The sequence below is a fragment of the Pongo pygmaeus genome, chromosome Y (assembly GCF_028885625.2).
Source record: "Pongo pygmaeus isolate AG05252 chromosome Y, NHGRI_mPonPyg2-v2.0_pri, whole genome shotgun sequence".
NCBI lineage: Eukaryota > Metazoa > Chordata > Mammalia > Primates > Hominidae > Pongo > Pongo pygmaeus.
In genome coordinates, this window is record NC_072397.2 from 3,811,988 (window position 1) to 3,827,155 (window position 15,168).

The following is a 15,168-nucleotide window of genomic DNA, read 5'->3' on the forward strand; positions in this document are numbered from 1 at the left end:
GCATTAGTTAGATTCTCATAAGGAGCATGCACCCTAGATCCCTCACATGGATCTGGTTTACAATAGGGTTCAGGCTCCTCTGAGATTCTAATGTGTCTGCAGACGTGGCAGGAGGCGGGGCTCAGGTGCTAGTGCTGGCTCGCCTGACACTCACCTGCTGTGCAGCCTGGTTCTTAACAGGCCATGGACTGGTACAGTTTGTGACCTGGGGCTTAGGGATCCCTTAATGAGTATGGCATCTGTATTATATGTCCCTTAATACAATTCTGTAATTAATAATTTGTGTCTTCTTTTTTCTTAGCCTGGCTAGAGGCTTATTGATGTTGTCAAAGAACCAGCATGTATGGTTTTGCTGATTTTTCTGTTAATTTCTTGTCATTTTCATTCCTGCTGTAGTTTTTTTCTGCTTACTTTGGAATTCATACTTCTTGCTAGTTTTTTTTTTAATGGAAGCTTTGATTATTCATTTAAGAGTTTCTTTTTAATATATGCATTCAATGGTATAAATTTTTGTCTCAGTTGTGCTTTTGCTGTATTCCACAAATTTTAAGTTGAATTTTCACTTTGTGCAAATTTTATTTTTATTTCTCTTGAGCTTTCTTTCTCTCTATTTTTCTGTTTTAGATGGAGTCTTGCTGTGTCACCCAGGCTGCAGTGCAGTGACTTGATCTTGTCTCACTGAAACCGCTGCCTGCTGGGTTCAAGCAATTCTCCTGCCTCAGCCTCCTGAATGGCTGGGATCACAGGTGTGCACCCCCACACCTAATTTTTGTATTTTTAGTGTAGATGGGGTTTCACCATGTTGGTCAGGCTGTTCTCGAACTCCTGACCCTTGTGATCCACCTGCCTCAGCCTCCCAAAGTGCTAGGATTACAGGCATGAGCCACTGTGCCCAGCCCTTTCTCTTTCTTTCTGAATAACTCATGTTATTTAGAAGTGTGTTAGTATCCAAATATTTTAGGATTTTGCAACTGTCTTTTAGTGATTTCTGGTTTAATGCTATTGTGGCCTGAAAGCATATGTTTTATTATTTTTATTTTAAATTTATTAAGGTGAGCTTTATGGCCACTGGGTGGGTTATCTTGGTGAATGTTCCCATTGCACTTAAGAAGAAGATATACTCACTGTTGTGGGGGAAATAATCAAGAGATATCAGTTAGATCCAGTTGATGGATGATGCTGTTTAGTTTTTTATGTTTCTTCTGATACAGTCTGCTGAATCTGTCCATCTCTCATGGAAAGGTGTTGAACTCTCCAACTATCTTAGTGGATCAATCTAGTCCTCCTTGCATTTATATCACTTTTTGCCTCACATATTTTGGGACCATATTGTTAGGAGCATATACATTAAACATATTTCCAGCTTGTTGAATTGACCACATATATAATGTTTTTGTTTATTCCTGATAATTCTCCTTCTCTGAAGTTCACTTTGTGAAGTTAGTATAGCTAATTTTCCTTTCTTTTGATAAGTATTAGCTTGGTATGTTTTTCTTCATTCCTTTAATTCTAATGTACATCTTTATATTTAAAGTGGGTTTCCTATGGATGGCATGTAGTTGGCTTTTGTTATTTGATCTACTCTGATGATCTTTTAATAGGTATATTTAGGCCATTGATATTGAAGATGATTATTGATATAGTTGGGTTAGTAACTACACTATTTGTTGTTATTCTCCATTTATTACCCTTATTGTTATTGTATCCATTTTTTCTGCCTTTTGTGGTTGTAATTGAACATTCTATATATTTTTTTCTTCTTTTCTAAGCTTATTAATCATAGGCTTTTATTTTTTATTTTTAAATTTTTTAGTGATGGCCCTAGAATTTGCAATATGCATTTATACCAAATCCGAAGTCTACTTTCCAAAGTGGAGTACATGTACTATCATAACAAAATATCTGTAATTGTTTCCTCCTGTTCTTGTATCATTGCTGTCTTTCATTTCATTTTTACATAAGCTGTAATCATTGAATACATTGTTGTTAATGCTATTTTAATTTATTTTATTATTTTTTGAGACAGGCATCACTGTCAACCCAGGCTAGAATGCAGTAACATGATCTTAGCTTACAGTAGTGTTGGACTCCTGGGATCAACTGTTGTTCCCACCTCAGCCTCCAAGGTAGCTAGGACTACAGGCATGCACCAACATATCTGGCTTTTTTTTTTTTTTTTTATAACTTTTGTAGAGGGTCTCACTATGTTTCCCAGGCCAGTCTCAAACTCCTAGACTCAAGCAGCCCTCCCACTTGAGCCCTCCTGAGTCACTGGTATTACAGGCAAAAGCCACTGTGCCAAGCTGCTAATTTTATTTTAAAGAAACCATTATGTCTTAGATCATTTAAGATAAAAAGAAGAGTTTTTATGTTACCTTCATGCATTCCTTACAGAATGCTTTTCTTTTGAAGATGTTTCTGTTGTATATCATTTTTCTACTCTCTGAAAAACTTGCAGAGCAGATACATTAAATTCTCTTAACTTTTGTCTGAGCAAGTTTCTATTTCTCCACTTTTTAAGTATACTTTTGCAGAATACAGAATTCTAGATTGGTAGTTGTTTCCTCTCAGCACTTTTAGATATTTTATTCCAGTCTCTTGCTTGTATGATTTCTTAGACCAAACCCAGTGTAGTTCTTATCATTGCTTTGCTTATAGGTAGGATGTTTGCCTGTAGCATGTTTCAGACTTTTTATTTTTTATTTTCTGCAATTTGAATGTATTTCTAGATGTACTCTTGTTTGTTTTTTTGGCATTTTTCTAGCTTGGAACTCTCTGAGCTTCCTGAATCTCTTGTTTATTGTATGGCACTAATTTGGGGAAATTTTTTAGTTATAATTGCTTCTTTTTTTTTTTTTTTTTTTGGAGATGGAGTCTCACTCTGTCACCCAGGCTGGAGTGCAGTGGTGTGATCTCGGCTCACTGCAACCTCCACCTCCCAGGTTCAAGCGATTCTCCTGCCTCAGCCCCCTGAGTAGCTGGGATTACAGGCATGCATCACTGTGCCCGGCTAATTTTTGTATTTTTAGTAGAGACAGGGTTTCACCATGTTGGTCAGGCTGGTCTTGAACTCCTGACCTCATGATCCACCCACCTTGTCCTCCCAAAGTGCTGGGATTACAGCCATCGTTCCAGGCCTATTTTTTTTTTTTAATTTTCATCCTATTTTTCTCCGCTTTTCAGTGTTCAAAGTCTAATTTTTTAATGAGTGCATCATTAAAATGCACAGGAATGAAGGCATTCTTCATTCCTTTTGCAGTGTTTTTGATCTATACTGTATTACTTTGATTCTTTTTTAGAATGTCTCTCTCTCTGCTTACATTAACTATCTTCTCATGTCATCTACTTTATTCATTATTCATCTACTTTATTCATTAGAGCCCTTAGTGCATTAATGGTAGTTACATTTCCATCTGATAAATCTTTTTATTTGAAGACGGGCTATCACTGTGTTTCCCAGGCTGGAGTGCGGTGGCAGGATCTTGGCACACCATAGTCTCTCCCTCCTATGCTGAAGCTATCCTCCACATCAGCCTCCCAAGTAGTTGAGACTACAGGCATGTGCTACCATGCCTGGCTGATTTTTGTGGGTTTTTTTTGGTAGAGATGGGGTTTTACCATGTTGCCCAGCCAAGTCTTGAACTCCTGGATTCAAGCTATCCACCGGCAATCGCCTCCCAAAGTGCTGTTATTACAGGCTTGAGTCACTGCGTCCAGCCTCCATCTGTTAAATCTAACATTCCTGTTACATCTGAGTATGAATTTGATGCTTGCTTTGTCTCTTCAAACAGTTTTTTTGTCTTTTAGTATGCATTGTAATTTTTTCTTGAGAGATGCACATAAAGTACTATGTAGAAAGGAACTTTGGCAGATGGGCTCTAGTAATGTACTACTGGTAAGGTATTCAGGTAGCGGAAGCAATCTGTAATCTTATGATTAAGTCTCAATGTCATAGTGAGCCTGTGGCCTTTGGGCTGTGGCTTAGATGGAACATGATGGGTATAGGGAGCTGGAATTGGGGTTTTTAGTTCTACAATGTAGAATGCTATAGCAGGCTAGAGTTGAGTATTTTTTTTCCTTTAGGTCACTTAGGCATTAAAAAACCTTAGTAAAACTAGTTTCTCTTGAGGGCTTTCTTTTAACGGAACAGAATGTCCTTATGTATTTCAAAATGGCTACTTTGCATCTTTCCCTCCGAGAAGCTCAAGGGGACTTTTTTCTTATCTTTTCAGGGAAAGGTTGAAAAACAATTGTGCATTCCCATAAAATTTGGCTTCTTAGTAGTTTTTTTTCTTTTTTTTTTTTTTGAGAGGGAGTCTCGCTGCATCTGCCAGCCTGTAGTGCAGTGGTGTGATGTTGGCCCACTGCAACCACCACCTCCTAAGTTCAAGCAATTCTCTGCCTCAGCCTCCTGAGTAGCTGGGAATACAGGCACCCACCACCACCCCTAGCTTATTTTTGTATTTTTAGTAGAGATGGAGTTTTACCATCTTGGCCAGGCTGCTCTTGAACTCCTGACGTCATGATCCATCCATGTCAGCCTCCCAAAGTGTTGAGATTACATGGGTGAGCCACCATGCCCGGCCTCTTACTGGTTTTTTACTTGCATTGCATACTTCCCACCATGAGCCTTCAATAATTCTTTATTACAGTTTAGGTTTTCATACCTGGGGACTGGTTGCCACCGAGGTTTAAGATCTACTCAGATTGTCTATTTCTTTATAACTTGTTCTTGGCGTAGATTGTATGCTTCTGAGAATTTATCCTTTTATCCAGGTCATGCAGTTTGCTGAGATACAGTGGTTTATAGGATGCACTGATAATCCTTAACTTTTTTGTATAAAATCCATAGTAATGCCTCTTTTATTTCTAATATAAATATTTGACTTTTCTCTTTTTCTTAGTCAATCTAGCTAGAGGTTTGGCAGCTCTGTATCTTTTTCAAGAACAGAATTTTGATTTCATTGGTTTTTCTTAGTTGTTTTTCTAGTCTCTATTTTGTTTACATCTGTGCTCGCTTTTGCTTTAATGTGTCACTTAACGAAGGCATATGTTCTGAGAAATGCATTGTCGGGTGATTTCACTGTCTTGCAAACATCATAGTGTGCTTACACAAACCTGGATGGTATAACCTGCTACACATGTAGGCCAGTTATTGCCCTAGGCTACTAACCTGTTAGCATGAGTTGAATATGGTAGGCAATTGTAATACAATGATAAGTTCTAAACAGGAAAAATTTAGTAAAAGTGGAATATTACAATATTATGAGATGACCATTGTATATTTAGTTCATCTTGAATGAAATGTTTTGTGGATCCTGGATGTATTTTGTTATTCTTTTAGTTCTTTAAGGTGCAAATTTGGTTGTTGATTTGAGATCTTTTTTTAAAGTACTTTATAAGGTTTCCTCAGCACTGCTTCTGCTCTATCCCATAAATTTGGTATTTTTTCATTTTTATTTGCCTCACATATTATATAGTTTCTATTGGATTTCTCCTCTTTGGTGGATGGGTGATTTAAGATGTATTGTTTAAATTCTACTTATTTATGGATTTTTCAGTTTTTCTTTTGCTATTGCTTTACTTTTTTATTTTTGAGGCGGAGTCTCGCTCTGTCGCCCAGGCTGGAGTTCAGTGGTACAATCTCAGCTCACTGGAAGCTTTGCCTCCTGGGTTCACGCCATTCTCCTGCCTTAGCCTCCCAAGTAGCTGGGACTGCAGATGCATGCCACCACGCCCGGGTAATTTTGTTTTTGTATTTTTAGTAGACAACGGGGTATCACCGTGTTAGCCAGGATGGTCTTGATCTCCCGACCTCATGATCCGCCCGCCTTGGCCTCCCAAAGTGCTGGGATTACAGGTGTGAGCCCCCGCGCCCGGCCTCTTCTGCTATTGATTTCTACTTTAATTGTATCCTGATCTGAAAAGAAACTTTTTATGAGTTAAGTCTTCCTATATTTGTTAAGATTTGTTTTGTGGCATTACGTATCCTGATGGTTCCATGTGCTCTTGAAAAGAATGTGTATTCTGCTACTGTTGTGTATGTAGAGCAGGAATCCCCAGTCCCCAGGTCGGACCAGTATCACTCTGTGGCCTGTCAGGAAGCAGGTTGTACAGCAGAAGGTGAACATCAGGCAGGTGAGCGAGCATTACCATCTGAGCCCCAACTCCTGTCAGATCAGTGGCAGCCTTAGATTCTCATAGGAGCGTGAACCTTACTGTGAACTATGCATGTGAGGGATGTAGGTTGCATGCTCCTTATGAGAAATCTAGTATCTGATGATCTCAGGTTTCATCCTGAACCCTCCCACCCCTTGACTGGCTCCATCCATGGAAAAATTATTAATTATTGTTGTTAATCTCTTACTGTGCCTGATTTATAAATTTAACTTTATCATAGATATGTATGGATAGGCTTGACTGCGACTGTGGTGGGTCCGTTTCCACAATGGTTTACTCACATGGCGGTTGGGTAGAGGCCTGTCTTACCATGCAAATCCCCTCATAGGGCTGCCTGAGTGACTTCAGACATGGCAATTAACCTCTGCCAGAGAAACTGACCTAAAAGAAAGGGAAGAAAAAGCCATGATACCTTTCATGACCTAGACTCACAAATCACATTGTCATTTCCACAGTATCCCTACCTGTATGTTCTAGGCCAGAAACACACCTAAGGGTTATGTTCATATAACATCATTAATCTCAAAGTTTACTTACATTATTATTACCTTTCCATTTTAGAGAATGTAACTATTTTCTCACTGGCCAGAATGGGATTGGTTAATTCAAGCTTAGAGACTGTTGAATCAGAGATAGGTAAGATTCAGTGGTCTTCTATTTTGTTCTTCCTTTTCAGTAGACTATAGTGAGGCTCTTCCCATTGTTTCAGTGAAACAATGCTGAAATGTTTCACTCTCGTCTTTGGAGGGCTCCATTAGGTTTTATTATTCCAAACTGTGGCACTTGAACATCCAGAGTATATCCTGATAGGAAATCAGACTTTCTGCTTCAAGCCTTGTGAATAATGTATTAAAGTTATGCTGAAGCTCATCTTCCCACACTTTCTGTGACTTTCCACACTTTCTGTGACTTTCCACCTGCATCTACAGTGGATTTTGAGCTAGTTCTAAGCCTGCTGCGCATATCCACTGTAGGCAGAATTGTACTGGAATGAAATCATTAATCACAGTTATCTTGTCTATATGTTTCTGGAGTATTCCCTTTTTCTTACCCAGGTAGCTTCTGCAGTTTTTTAAACAAGCAATTAATTTTAGCCACTTTTCAGTTATAGGCAGATGCAGTAATCTGTTGCTGAGTATCACATCTGACTTGGAAGTTGAAGCCCACGTGCATGCGCTTTTTGTTTCTCTTGGTTTTTAAATTTCTATTTGTTTGGCTACAGACAGTAAATGTCACTTGGGATGCATAATATACAAGTATTGAGTTTGACAAATGAAAGACTGTAACCACCAATATAATGAATATGCAAAATACAAAAATTTATTTGCACTGTCCCTGTATATTTACTGTCTTCCATTTTCAGTTCCTGGCAACCGCTGATCTGCTCTTCATTTGTATGTTTTGGCTTTTTCTTTTTCTTTTGTTTCCTTAACTAGACATAGGGTCTCCCTATGTTGCCCAGGATGGTCTCAAACTCCTGGGTTTAATCAGTCCTCCCATCTTCACTCCCAAAGTGCTGGTATTACGGATGTGAGCTACCATAGCACATAGTTTGTCTTTTCTAAACTCTTTTATAAACATCATGCTGACTTAATCTTTTGAGATTTGGCATTATGCATTTAGTATTCTTCCATGTTGTTACATGCCACAAAAGTTTTTTCCTGTCAGTTGCTGAGTAGTATTTTATTGCATAAATGTACTAGTTTGTCCATTTGCCTGTTGAAGGACAGTTGGGTGACTGAAAGACTAAAAAAGAAATAAATAACTATAATTTCAGTTTCTGAGTACAGACTTATAACCACCAGTATAATGGTTCTGAGTACAGAAACTGAGATTACAGTTTTAAAATCTTGCAATAAAGAAAACATAGGCAAGTTCTATTAAACATTTAAGAAATGAGGTCAGTTCTATACAGTCCTCTTCAGACATGCTTTTCAATTTAATTTTCCTGAAACATAATTGGTATTTGTAAGGAAGAAATTTACGTGTTGCTTAAGTTAAATATTTTATTCTCTTTAATTATGAGGTGTTAATTCTTGATGTTGTGAGGAATCCGGTTTCATTGCCTTTTCTTGTCTCTCTCAAGGGAAACTGAGGAAGAAGAAAAGTAACAGCAATAGGAACCTGTAATCCCTAGTTAGGAATTTTTGTGTCCAAACTATTGGTTATTATTAAGGAATGTAGAGTTTTTTTTGAAACAGATTGTGAATCTATAATTATAATCTATAATATATAAAAATAAGTTGAAAAAAGCAGGTTTGTACAGAATTTAGGTAGTATATAGTCAAACTAAATTATTAGAAGCTAAATTGATGAAGACACTGTAAACACAAAGGTGCATGTGAGGGTGAAGATTAGAGCTATCTTTGATAATGTAGTTTGGGAATATAGCCTTAAAAGGAATTGTTTATCTTGTTTAGTCATTTTACTTCAGTATCCTATCCTTAAGGAGATAATTCATAAGGTTTATTATGAGTGTATTTATTAGCAGTAAACATGACAAAAACATATCCTCTAATTTTTACTTGGTCAACTCATGCAGTAATGTGTAGCCATGAAATTTTTTTTTTTTTTTGAGACAGAGTCTCACTGTGTTGCCCAGGCTGGAGTGCAGTGGCGCGATCTTGGCTCACTGCAAGCTCCGCCTCCCAGGTTCACGCCATTCTCCCGCGTCAGCCTCCGAAGTAGTTGAGACTACAGGCGCCTGCCGCCATACCCGTTTTTGTTTTTGTAATTTTAGTAGATACAGGGTTTCACCATTTTAGCCAGGATGGTCTCAATCTCCTGACCTCGTGATCCGCCTGCCTTGGCCTCCCAAAGAGCTGAAATTACAGGTGTGAGCCACCACACCCAGCTAGCTGCCATTAGTTAATTTTTAAGATTCTTAATTGGCCAGGTGCGGTGGCTCACGCCTGTAATCCCAGCACTTTGGGAAGCCAAGGTGGGTGGATCACCTGAGGTCATGAGTTCCAGACCAGCCTGACCAATATGGTGAAACCCCGTCTCTACTAAAAATACAAAAAATTAGCCAAGCGTGGTGGCGGGCGCCTGTAATCACAGCTACTCAGGAGGCTGAGGCAAGAGAATCGCTTGAACCCAGGAGGCAGAGGTTACAGTGAGCCAAGATTGCGCCACTGCACTCCAGCCCAGGTGAGACAGAGTGAGACTCCGTCCTCCACCCCAAAAAAGATTCTTAATCACGAGGGAAAATACTTCTGTATTAACCAAATTAAATTTTAAAAAGACAAACATTGTGACCCTAGTTTTATTAAATATTTGGGCATATATATGGACACTTAAAAATAGATATTTTTCCTTAATCTGTGGTTTAAATTTGGAATGTTTAATTTTTAATTAAGACCTCATCACCTGATTCTTCCAATGAGAATTCCATAGCAACTCCTCCCCCAGAGGAACAAGGGCAAGGTGATGCTCCACCACAGCATGAAGATGAAGCTCCTGCATTTCCACATACTGAGCTGGCAAAGCTGGATGACATGATCAACAGGTGCATTTGTTTGGATTTGTTTTATTAATGGATGCAGTAAACTAGAAAAGCAAAACTACTTACTACCAGCATTGCAACTAGTAGTAAATGAGAAAAAGAAAAGAGTAGATTGTAGTGTCTCAAGTCTTACTATTTTAATAGCCCGAACATTTTAGTCCTAGCTGAACACTTTGCAGCTCATTGTACTTAATGCAGGCATTTCTTACGGATTTTAAGTATTGGAAGGTAATGACAGTATGAATACAGTTTCAGATTGATGATGCTTTATGAACCCTTCGTGTGATTCTAGCCTAGACAAATAGGTAGGTATTTTGTTTTGAATGTTTACAAACATTTCTCTTTGATAAGAACTTTATACCAGAGTTCTGGAGAACTTTTCTCAGTTGTGGAATGTCCATTTGCTACAGCAGGGACCTTATTGCAGAAGGTTGTATTGTTTCTTTGTCTGTTTTGTTTAGTGGTTGCTGATTTCTGTTAGAGTGTATTTTTCATAAGGACTAGAGAACTGAAACTGTTAGTAAATCCTTAGTGGCAGAGAGAAAAGATTTTTTTTGTGTGTATATAAAAGCAACAAAAAGGATAGAATCAGTTTACCTTTAATAGATTATATGTATTGAGGCACTTTTTAAAAATGAAAAGAGATATTTGGGAATTTTGCCGTTTCTTAGTACAGGGATTAATGGACAGATGAAAGAAAGTTATTTTGGGGGAGTAGTGGGTTAGTCAGTAGACATAGTTGCAGAAAGTTGAACTTTTTATAAAAGTGAGGAATGTACTGGGTGAGTGTGTGGTGCCCTTTGCATCACTTTTTAATGTAGGAGTGTACTTAAGATGCAATAGTGGCTTTCTGTATTGCCTTTTGATATGGGAATGTACGTATGACAGTAGGTTTAGAGGCCCATACCTGAGACATGATCTTTAGGAAAAGGTGAGATAAATGTCTTGTTGAGATCTCCTAATTTCTTCTGTCTTTGTGAAGAGGAGTAAAACAAAACACTTGCCACACTGTGTCCTTTTACTAATAAATATGAGCCCCCAAAGAGCGTCCTCCTACTAATAAAAGGTATACATTTAATTGATAATTGAATAGGTTAGTTTTAGTATTCTATGGAAGCTATTAAAAGAATTCCCTGCCATTGCTGTATCTCATTTGACAGTGCCTAAAAAAATTCAGTATGTAGACACAACAGATGTCTCTTAATTTTCCATTGTAGATAATTTGCCTACTTCTTTTTTAGTCTATATGTTGAATATAATATAGTCAGAATTTCTCACTTTTTCATACTAACAGTAACTACACTAGGTAACTTATTTATAGTGTTTCATTACTATGCATTACTATGAAACCAGTAAAGCCTCTTTTGGTTTTTTTATAATCTTTAGGCCTCGATGGGTGGTTCCTGTTTTGCCAAAAGGGGAATTAGAAGTACTTTTAGAAGCTGCTATTGATCTTAGTGTAAAAGGTGAGTGTGGATGTACATTTTCTATAATACGTGCTCCTATATATACTTACACCTTGTTCTTAAAGGCTTTTCATCCCTCTGTTATAAAGGTACTGTTTATTCCTAGTTTATAATATGTCACAAATCTTCCTGGTAAGGATTATTTTACATATATGCATGCATATTATGTATACTTATTACATATATACATACACAAACAAATACACATACTTCTCTATAGTAAAGGTTCATAGAAATCTTTAGATAGCCTTTAGGGATACCTGGAGCTATTTAAGTATTATGTGTAATTTTATGTGTACAACCATATATCTAAGGTGAGAATATATATTTTTTAAATTTTTAAAAAGATGGTTATCCAGAAGTTAGAAAATATTTTCCAGAATATGATAGTACTAAAGTCTGCTATATAAAGTAATGTGCATTAAAGCATATTTTACAATTTACAAAGTGCTGCATAGAGAGTTTATTGTATGACATCATATATATTTGGTGACCTTTTTACACAAGTCACATGTGATTAAGAAATATGTTAATTTATAAATAATTTTGCCAATTATTTTTATTTATTTTATTTTATTTTATTTTATTTGAGATACAGTCTTGCTTTGTCACCCAGGCTGGAGTCAGTGGCGTGAGATCAGCTCACTGCAGCCTCCACCTCCTAGGTTCAAGTGATTCTCTAGCCTCAGCCCCCCAGGTAGCTGGGATTACAGGAATGAGCCACCACACCTGGCCAGCCCCATCTGTTTCTTTTTTTACGTGGAAATCACTATTTCACTAATATTGAGTGTGTATGTTTAATAAACTGTCTAGCTCACATATTTAGCTTTTTTTTCTTCTTGACACAGAGTTGAAGGGTTTTTCTCAAAAAGAAAAAAGTCTTAAAAGATGAAGCCTGAATTTAAAAAAACAAAAAACCTATGAAGAAAATTTGATATTTTTACTCTCAGCCACAAGTACAAGCTTTGGGTTTGAATGAAGCATTTTGGATGATTTTATTGTAATAGTAGGTGCAATAAAATTCGTGGATGAGCCATTTTTGTAATATTTTGTATTTTTGTATTTTTATTTCATTTTTTATTTTATTTTATTTTTTTTGAGACAGAGTCTTGCTCTGTCTCCCAGGCTGGAGTGCAGTGGGGTGATCTTGGCTCACTGCAAGCTCCGCCTCCTGGTTCATGCCATTCTCCTGCCTCAGCCTCCCAGTAGCTGGGACTACAGGTGCCCGCCACCATGCCTGGCTAATTTTTGTATTTTTAGTAGAGATGGGGTTTCACAGTGTTAGCCAGGATGGTCTTTATCTCCTGACCTCATGATCCGCCCGCCTCTGCCTCCCAAAGTGCTGAGATTACAGGCCTGAGCCAGCACCCCCGGCAAATACAGTGTATTTTTTTAAGGACTTGAAAGCTGTAAGAAAGGTCAGAAGTATTTAATTTTTGTGTCATTCAACAGGAACTTAACTGTCAGTGTTGTTAGACAAATTTTTAATTCCTTTGGTATCCTTTAAAGTGTTTCTGTTGCGGAGTCTGACTGTGTGGTGGTGTTGATAATTTCATTTAACTAATAACTATCTTACAGTCATTTAACGACTGTTATGTTGTTTTATTGATCTTACCAATATGTGATCTAGTGACCTCTGAAAATATTTTACCAGATTGAAAATATTTCTCCTCATTTAAATTTCTTTTGTTGATTGCATATTTATTCATTAATTGAGCAAATGTCAAGGACTTCTGTACTAGGTATGTTCTAGGGTCTAACACTACAAAATGAACAAAAACTGGAAATGGTATTTCATTTCATAGCATTGATATTCAGTGGATGTATGTCATTTGCAGGGACGTTTCCTCTGTTATTTTTTTCTGAGATCATGATTACTGTAAGATTAAACTAGTTTAAATGATAGAGTAGTATGTATATAATTCAAATAAAAATATATCTCCTTGTACATATTTAATATGTTCTGAGTTGCTTTAAGAGTTACAGGTTTTCTGGCTGGGTGCAGTGATCCTGTAATCCCTGTAATCCCAGCACTGTGGGAGGCCGAGGCGGGAAGATCACCTGAGGTCAGGTGTTTGAGACCAACCTGGCCAATATGGCAAAACCCTATCTGTACTAAAACTACAAAAAGTAGCCAGGCATGGTGGTGCATGCCGATAATCTCAGCTACTTGGAGGCCGAGGCAGGAGAATTTTTTAAACCTGGGAAGTGGAGATTGCAGTGAGCCAAGATTGTGCCACTGTACTCCAGTCTGGGAAATAGAGCAAGACTGTGTTTTAAAAGAAAACAGTTGCAAGTTTTCTTTTTTGATAGAGGCACATGGATCTTGCTTTTCTTAAATCAGATAAAGGTAAAAAGAAAAAAGAAACAGGATTCACCTCTTAAATTTGATGATAAATGGGCAATTTACCGGGAAAATCAGATTTTTTTAATTTTCAGTTTTTTTACTGTATTTCAGTAATTAAAATGCTGTGAAATGGTTCAATTCCCTGTCTACTAGTGAACATTCTTTAAGTTTGATGTCATAAATATTTTCAAGCTGTTTCAATTAGTTACATTACTTGATTTGATGTAGTCTATACAACTGTTTCTAAAATTTACTGAATATTATATTTCATTCCTTTTTCTGAAATCCCATTTTTTTCACCTTTTTAACATCTTATAATGTCATGTCTCATTTCAAAAGCCACAACACTATTTGTGAATTGGAGACCATAATAGTTTCTAGCAATTTACTATGTTTAATCATAATTGGCCAAATAATTTTTTTTTAACATTCTTTGTTTGGCTCTTTTTTTAGGCCTTGATGTTAAAAGTGAAGCATGCCAACGTTTTTTTCGAGATGGACTAACAATATCTTTCACTAAAATTCTTATGGATGAGGCCGTGAGTGGCTGGAAGTTTGAAATTCATGTGAGTCTTGTATTTCATTTCTGGGACTCAGATTTACATGGTGATTCCTGTGGGTTTGTTTTTGAAAAATACTTCTGTGCGTAACATATTAACATATCAAGTCTGCTGATACATACTGCGTAATTGAAGGTTAGCATGGTCTTTAAGAATGAGCTTGCGGTTTTGATTTAGTAAACCTTAGTTTAACCTGTCCCCTGAAATTTCAACGACCTTGTAACCTTACACACAATACAGTGTATTTCATCAAATGCATGATAGTATTGATTGGAAGAGGCACTACTATTTTGTACCACTTGAGATAAAAAATATTTAAGCAGACTCTAAGTGTAGCTGGGATAACAAAGGGTATAATTTCAGTGCAAATGTAAATGGTAAAGAAACTCACTATGCACAAATGTAAAGCAAAGAAACTATATTCCAGAGTATAATAGTTCTAAAGTCAGTTATGTAATGTGCAGAGAATGAAAGAAAGAAGATTGGTAGAGACAGAAGACCGTCTTGGAAATTTAGACCAGAAACCAGTACTCACACAATTTTGTGATACGAGTTCAGACTTAGAATTTTGATGCCAAAAAAGTCAAATAGACTTTAATACATTCTCAGATTAGTAGAATCTTCAAGTGACAGGTAAAAGGAAACACAAGTAATCTCAGGTAATACTGCAAGTCTAGTACCTAGGTATATATTGCAGTCTGCCAGGTATCTTGATTCTATCATAAGATACCTTCATATTTCAGAGATTTAAAAAATGACAAAAAAGCAAGTATCTTTACTGAAGTACTGTATATACTTCAGGCCTCTGGTTCTTTTTTAGAATATGCAGTTAACTAAAAGTTATGAATCAAATATATACTTTCTGATGACCTTAACCTAAAAAATACAACTTAGACATTTTCCACAAATGACCATGGCATACATATGCTAGCAGCTCGGAATTGACCTGTAACTTTTTCGTAGGTGTGGAAAATGAAATTTTGAAAATATGTGACTTTTGAGTTGAGATGTTCATAACAAAACTTTAAATGTTTCCTCTAAAGTACAGATTCCAGAGAGAAAAGTGACAGTTTGTGTGTCCTGTGGACATAAAGCAGAAATAGACAAACT

The 15,168-nt window shown here is 36.9% G+C and overlaps 1 protein-coding gene across 5 annotated transcripts in view; it reads left to right on the forward strand.

Moving 5' to 3' along the window:
• Nucleotides 1-15,168, forward strand: part of USP9Y (ubiquitin specific peptidase 9 Y-linked) — a 199,623-nt gene that overhangs the window by 43,776 nt on the left and 140,679 nt on the right. For all 5 annotated transcript variants that reach the window (XM_063660974.1, XM_063660973.1, XM_063660976.1 and 2 more), the window contains 3 exons: nucleotides 9,540-9,688; nucleotides 11,072-11,151; nucleotides 13,952-14,064. In XM_063660974.1, coding sequence (XP_063517044.1) covers nucleotides 9,540-9,688; nucleotides 11,072-11,151; nucleotides 13,952-14,064 — 342 coding nt within the window. The remainder of the gene's footprint in view (nucleotides 1-9,539; nucleotides 9,689-11,071; nucleotides 11,152-13,951; nucleotides 14,065-15,168) is intronic.